Source organism: Gymnoscopelus braueri (genome assembly GCF_963280865.1).
Source record: "Gymnoscopelus braueri genome assembly, chromosome: 16".
In the NCBI taxonomy this organism is placed as follows: Eukaryota; Metazoa; Chordata; class Actinopteri; order Myctophiformes; family Myctophidae; genus Gymnoscopelus; species Gymnoscopelus braueri.
The window spans coordinates 26,966,138-26,973,720 of record NC_137616.1 but is presented as its reverse complement, the minus strand read 5'-3'; the positions used below and the strand labels follow the sequence as shown (position 1 = coordinate 26,973,720).

The window sequence follows — 7,583 nt, the reverse complement described above, 5'->3', positions numbered from 1 at the left end:
GATATTTGTTTTGATCGTCGTACAGAAACATCTTATTGACTGCCATGGGTTAGAATATTGTTTTTGCTCAATATATTTCTGTAATCAATTAATTTTCAGTCAACCTTGTGCAGTTAGGTTGATTACTACCTAACCATGTTCCAACCTGCTGTAGGATGCACAGTAATGGTCAAATGTTTACAACTTACCACTGTGAAGTTCAAAGTGCTCCCTTAGGGAATCATACCCTCACGTAGGTCAGAGTTCAGTCCTGAGCCACTCCGGTCCTAGACCTAGATTCTTCACCATGATCCCTTGACCCAGAATTTGACTTTTTTGGATGATCACATGCTGTCATAATGCCTAACCCTTTTCACCAAAAAAAACGACCCCCTTATAACAAGACATTGTAACTTATGTAATTTGTTGAAATAGCTTGAATATTTTGTTGAAATATTTAAATAACTGTAGATTTTTTCCAATTAAATCTCATCAACATCTTAACACCAACCTAAAACAACAAGAGGTCATATTGTTGGAGGGTGTGTGAGTTATGTTCTTGATAGGCTAATAATCAGATAGGGTAGAACACTGATGCTCAAACTAAATAGACAGACAGGCAGACAAACTTGTATTGATCTCTGTGGGGAAGCATTAAGCTAAGTGAACCAAGGGTGCGGTCACACCGAACTTTGATTCTGCCTATGAAGGCGGATTCTGCCAATGCTTTTCAATGGGAACGGAGCAGTTTGTTGCCAACTGCCAAAACGCTCCGTTCCCATTGAAAAGCATTGGCAGAATCCGCCCCATAGCAAAATGAAAGTTCGGTGCGACCGCACCCTAACCCAGTAATCTATCTTTATTCATTAGTTTCGAAAACCGATGGTCTTTTCCCCAAGTTAAACACCTGCTAATAGAATATCATCCATCAAGCTGGAGTGAAGAATGTATTGAATTTTTTTGATTGATTGCACCTGTGCTCACCAAAGCAGATGTATTGTAATCACCAGCGTCTATCACAACGATAATCAAATTTTGATCATCTTGGAAAGCCACTGGCTGGATTGACATGTGCACCTTCATGCTCCCTGGAGGATGAACCCTACTGATTTGAGTTGTACAATTAGCATAGTGTCAGTTTTATTGGATTGATTCAGATTAGCCAAATGCTAATATATGTGGATATTGTTTTCCCTTGGTGAGATTTTGTTTGTTGATCCAGACACTCTCATCCAGAATGGTGGAGGGGGGATCACTGATGATCAGAATGGGGTTATGTTGTCTCTTTCAGGCTGTTACAGAGTTTTCCCAGACAATGTTGTGCATTGTGTTTGACAATAATGGCGGGAATTTCTTGGCAGAGCAGAGATTCCATCTTTAGCCACGGGCACGGAGTGTTCTGTGTTCTTCAAGCTACAACACGTTCTTAGGCTGAAGAGGGGCGGAACATTGGACAACAGAACATCTTTTGTAGATTACAACCTTTATTCTCAGCTTGTCTGCACTGACATTTTACCAGTGACACTCGATGTACTTGGTTTTAAGCCCTTTTTTAGGTTTCTTGGCCCCAGGCAGTGTTTCCTTTAAACCGTCTTGCAAATTGACCATAATTCACAAGGTGGCCATTTTGCTCACGTCATACTCGGGAGTAACCCAGTTACCTTGCTATTATTATGATTTACTTATTTTGATGTATTGTATTCATGTATTCATTTTCATGCTTTATTCAGATAGTTCCAGTGAGTGATAGACAGGAAACAAGGAGACTGATGGTGAAGGACATGCAGCAAAGAGCCTCAAGTCTGATTCAAACCTGGGCCAGCATTCTATTAGTGAAATGGTTCCCAAACTGTGATGCCAAGCCACATTGGTATGCCGTGACACAAGTCCATGTGTGTTTTGGGATTATGTGATAATTAACCACACATTAATATTATGGCAGTGTGGCCCAGATCGCTGGCCTAGCGGTCCGGGCACTTAGGCTCTAATGTAGCCTGACAGCGCATCGCGGATTCGAGTCTCTACCTCTTTCCTGTCCATCTTCACTGAAAACTATCAATAAAGGCAGAAAAGACAAAGAAACTCTTTAAAATGTTTACAAAAGTATTATGGCACTGTATACTTCAACTTCAAGTTTATTGTCACATCACAGATTTACAGGTGTAAGAAAAAGTGAGTGAAATTCTTTGTCATACAAGCATTATTAAAATAAGTGGTAATTGAATGAGGCAGTTAGCATAGCAGAAGATATAGTAACAGACATAATGTGCATAGTTTAAAATAGCAGATATAGAAACAGTCCCTAGCAAATAGTCTCATGTGCAGGTGAGACATAATTTAGCAGCAGATATCAGACATCAAGATAAATGGCAGTGCCAGTGTAGCAGCGCTAGCAGTAGTGGAGCGGAGCACACCTGCAGTCTTATACTGTATACACACAAAAAGTAATCCTGTGTCATCAGGACAGCCTGGCAACAGGAGAGGCTCTGCACTTGTTCAACAGTCTGATGGTAGCCAGGTGGAAACTGTTCAGACATCTGGCGCTATGGCTTTGGGAATACATTGGTAGCGCGTGGCTGTGGTAGTGAGTGTCCTTGAGGATTCTCTCAACTTTGACTACACAACGCTTCTTGTATATTCCCTCTAGAGGGAGGGAAGCTCACCTCCAGTGCGCTGTGACGTCCACACAGGGTTTTCTGGTCTCTGCCTCCTGTAGTCCATGATCAGCTCCTTAGTTTTTTTTTTTGTTCTATAACTATACAAAAATATTTTTTGTTTACTATATCAGTACATTGTGCTCACTATACTCAGTCTAATGTCATCAAAACATTCAAATGTATTATGTTAACATTTTTCAAAAATAGCAGATCCACGAACTCACAACTTGTCGTGATACGACACGTTGTGAGCTTGTAGAGCGACTATTTTCACTATGAATACAGGATTGCGTTGAGATTTTGTCACAAAACCACTGCATTAGAGATTCCCTGCAAGGATAATGTGTTTCACCACTTGAGCCACTGCCTGAGTCATCCATGGCTAATACAGTACTCTGTACCCGCCGACAGTGCTCTCTTTTATTTAGCACCAGTCACCGTTAGCATCAAGCCAACCAGCAAACACATTACCCAGTGAAGTCAGCATCTAGTTTGTTAGCTTTTCCTCGTAAGTTACGCTCCCTAATTTAGTCCCTTCTTTTATTAGCTGACCTGTGTTTCCTCAGACAGGAAATTGGGTGGTCACTTCCTTCTGTCTCTCGAATGCTCATTTCCACTAACAGGTCTATAAAACTGGCCTTGGGTCAGAGGGAGGGAGGAATGCAAAGAATCTCTCTCCTCTTTAGTGAACACGATTATTCAGTTTTCAGCTCCGATGAGACAATCTGGCTAGGCTGTGAGAGAGAGAGAGAGGAAAAACGCTTTATGAGTCAGTTCTTTCATCAGTTCCAAACACATTGCATTCCCTTAATCTATAGCAGCTGGTTTAGTCAGAGGTTTAGTATAATTAGTTTAATACAAAAGGATCCTTATTCATAGTGTCATTGTTGCTGCAATAGTTTAGTTTTTTAACCGCTGTAACCCTGGCATCCACATTTTTGGGCACATAATTATAGGAAACATTTTAAATAAAGAATTTAACAGATTAAAGCAGAGGTGAATGTTTTCCCATTCCCATTGGCTTTGCAGTGCCAACTGGGTCCAAGGAAAGTAGTCCACCTGGGGCGTGCCCAACTCTTTAAGGTCTCATTGACCATACACGTGATTCTTCTTTCACATGCTCTCCCCTTTTCATCTCCCAAATCTCATTAGCGGATAATTCCCCTGCTCCTCCTCAGAATCACATTTTTGTAGTCAGTTGATTTTTATTTACTTTACAGGATATTCCCCCCTGTAAAATGGTTATCAACAAGTTAAGGTACTGGTAATGGTGTTCTCACATGCACATGCATATGTACACATGCATATGTACACGTGTGTGTGTGTGTGTGTGTGTGTGAGCGAGCGAGCGCGCGCGCGCACACGCACGCACGCACACAGACATACACATACTTTACACAAAAGTGGATGCGATAATTTTCCTGCAAGGTTAGTTTGGCCCTCTAGGAATATTATATTATACAAACTTATAATATCGCAATATAATACATGCTAACAAAATATATTAAAAGTGTTTTGAGTTCTAAGTCCCTCAACAGATATACACACTAAATATAGGGTCACGGCCTACATGTATACATACAGTGTATGTGTGTTCATTTTCTTACGTGTGAGTATAACTCACCTGCAAATCCTTGTTGGGCGGTGAAACCGCCCCTATAAGTGAGGTTTGGATATTTGTACAATTTTGTACAATTTTATTTGTACAATTTGTACAATGCACCGTGATTGGCCAATCACAGTCTATTCAGGACTGTGATTGGCCAGTGTCACATGACACATGTGCATAGCCCTATATAAGAAACCATAACTTGAAAAAAAACATGAATTGGTTTTTTTCAAGTTATGGTTTCTTCCATCATAAAGAGTGTTTCAATAAATGTATTTATTTTTTGTACATGATTGGTTGACTCCATTCAGTATTGTGATTAGCTAGCAAGACACCGCCCACTTCACACGGTGTGATTTTTTTAATATATCAATGACAAATGTTGACAAGGCATCTGTACTAACCTCACGTATAATTGACCATTCGAGAAATATATGTACAATTATGCACCGTCAGCATAATTGTACATGGATTTAGCCAAAACATTGTGTTTTTTTCAGACAAGCACAAGGCTAGGGGATTTGCCACAATTTCACATGTGTATTTATAACAGTTATATTCCCATTTACTTCCTAGAATGAATCAAAACAGTTCATTTTCATTATGTCTTGTGTCCGTCAGTTATGGCAAGCAATATTGCCTCACTACCTCCAAAGGCAACCATTCAACCGTGGCCCCTGCCAGGTTCAAATCTGACTGCGATGATGCCTTTTGTTTTGAAGAGATTTGAGAACAGAGGAGCCTTTGAATACAGAAAGTCATCACAGCTAAAGTGGAGCCTGTCAACACATTGATCATTGTGACTTCTATAATGGTAACTGTCTGCCATGGAGTTAAATGAGACTAGATTATAGTCATTTAACATACAGGGGGCTGATCTTATTCTGTGTAATTGTCTTTGGTTTGATACCAAGTCTGGTAGCTTCCATTTCAGAGCCTGCTGTTTGCCCTTGCCTTTGAACAGCTGTGTTGTGGTGAAGGCCTTAATATGTGGCTCACCGTATATTACCTGCATATGACTTATTATCTGATTATAATTCCACATCATTATCCCAAATCCTGCCTTGTGATTTGCTGTGACTTTTAGTGGCTTGAGTGAAAGATGGACAAAGAGTTAAAACCTGAAGGTAATATTGGTTATTTAAGCTTGGAAAACAAAAGCCTAATTGCAATTCTTAGCTTATAGAGACTGTGATTGATTGACGTTTAGATTTTAATAAATCAAATTTTGATCACATTTAATTAAGTGGAATAAGCAGTAGTATTTAGCAGTGAAACAAATGTAATGTGCAAACCGATAGTGTGCTGATTATGAATGGTGTTGGGTAAATAGATTACATACATTTAATTTGATTTAGGCTAATACAGTACATTAACATTTGTACTGTAACATTAACAACAGAGTACAAGTGACATTGACAGCAGTCATCTGCTGAGAGAAGTATGTCTTGAGGTACAGTATTTGTGTGTGGGGGGGTAGGGCATGCCAGCTGTAGCAGCAAAGTACGTGACCATACTTATGTACATCTCTGGCACATGACTGAAACATCTACAGTTAATGTGTGATTGGCACTAGCTCTCTCTCACTGTCTCAACACACACACACACACACACACACACACACACACACACACACACACACACACACACACACTCACAGAAACCACGGAGACAGAGAGAGTACTGCATCAATTCAATGCTAATGAACGGCATTAGTCTTTCAAACAAACACCCCAATTACTTTAATTGGTTTTGCCCCTGTTAGGCTGTCTGGAGCTAATCTGGTAAACCGCTGGACCGATGACTGCCAAATCTTTTGTACAGTATGCTGCCAGTAGGCCAAGGAAGTCCGGCCTGATGGTAGCCTATACTAGCCCGCTTTACGTTTTGGCCAATAACTTGAACCGTAGGTTGTATAATCTATATATTTTCCTTGGATTCCTTGGATCATGATGCAACTCCCCTTAATTTAGGCCATGCCCATTCCCACCTAACAGAAGTTTTCACGCACTCTGGTATTATTTACCGTCCGTACCATCCACGCGTCTTCCAAATGCTCACCAAACAAAAAGTAAATCCAACAGAAATCCAAACGAAATCGTAATCCACTCCAACAAGAAAAGTAATCCAACAAAAAGTGAAGTGACTCCAAATGGAAAAAAACTGACGATAATCCTCGCTGCTACAAAAAGAAAAAATAAACTGTCTCACCGGCTTTTGATGAAAGTCCCGGGCGTAATCCTTTCAACCGTGAGAAGAACTTACTACTAGTGGCATTTGCTATATTCCACTGAATAGCTTTTAAACGAGACACAAATGATCAAACGTGACAGGTCTTTCGTGGACTCCCTGGTGATTTGTCTCTCTCTGTTTTTCTTCCACCCGTAGGCCGGCAACTTCTGCCTCCTTTATCCACGGACGCGTCAGTCAATACAGAACCATCAATCAATCAATCAATCAATCATTCACGTAAACGACTAAACGTTTAACCCCCGCCCCACAAACATAAACAAAAACGGAACAGAAACATCACATACAAAATAGGACCTTACACATAAAGGATGGCTTTAGGACTACTTTAAATCATGCTCTTTTAAATGACATAATAAAGTAATTCCTTATCAAAACGTATGTGGCAGTGCTACAACTGTGAACATCGGTAGTACGATAGTAGGAATTTGGCCTAATCATTTTGGCTAAACTTGCCTCTTTAGTGAAAAGAGGTACCTTCCCTGACCAGAAATTACATTCAAATTGTAATTGAATGCGGCTGTATATTTGGTTATATTGTTAGAGCCCAGTTTTCTTCACTTGCTTGTGCTGCTTGTGCTGGGTTTGTGACATGTGAAAGTGTGCCTCTAACACATAGGCCAACAAACAAACACCTCTAAACTCGCTTAACTTTATTTCCTGAATTTAATTTGCTAAGTCACATTTTTATCCCCGCCATCTCCATCTCCACCAAGATTATGTTTTTGCTGCAGTCCGTCTGTGTGTGTGTGTCTATTAGTACGGCACCAGCACACCACTCTGCATGAAAGTCACTATTAATGTTTCTCTTTCTCTTTCCTTTCATGTATTCTCCATTTCAGATGAGCACTATGCCTGGCCTTCCTACACGACCCTGTTTCTACGACATTGACCTTGACCCTGTTACTGAGGAGATCACCGGTCTTTTCTGAGCATGCTCCAACTACAGGTAACCACACAGGTGATGGTGTGCACGTGTACTGCAAAACCCTGAGTGCTAAATTGAATCAGATTTCTATTATTTTTACTTTTGCACAACTACAGATGCATCGGTGAATTTAATCAACTGTCTAATGTAGAAGAAAGAA

The 7,583-nt window shown here is 40.3% G+C and overlaps 1 protein-coding gene across 2 annotated transcripts in view; it reads left to right on the top strand.

Annotated features, from left to right (window-relative positions):
* Window positions 1-7,583, top strand: part of mthfd1l (methylenetetrahydrofolate dehydrogenase (NADP+ dependent) 1 like) — a 61,816-nt gene that overhangs the window by 52,083 nt on the left and 2,150 nt on the right. Inside the window, exon 27 of one of the 2 annotated variants that reach the window (XM_080452578.1) lies at window positions 7,338-7,444. In XM_080452578.1, the coding sequence (XP_080308704.1) occupies window positions 7,338-7,427 (90 nt within the window). In that variant the 3' untranslated portion in view covers window positions 7,428-7,444. Of the gene's footprint in view, window positions 1-7,337; window positions 7,457-7,583 lie in introns of both variants that reach the window. The other variant, XM_080452577.1, reaches the window with a different exon arrangement.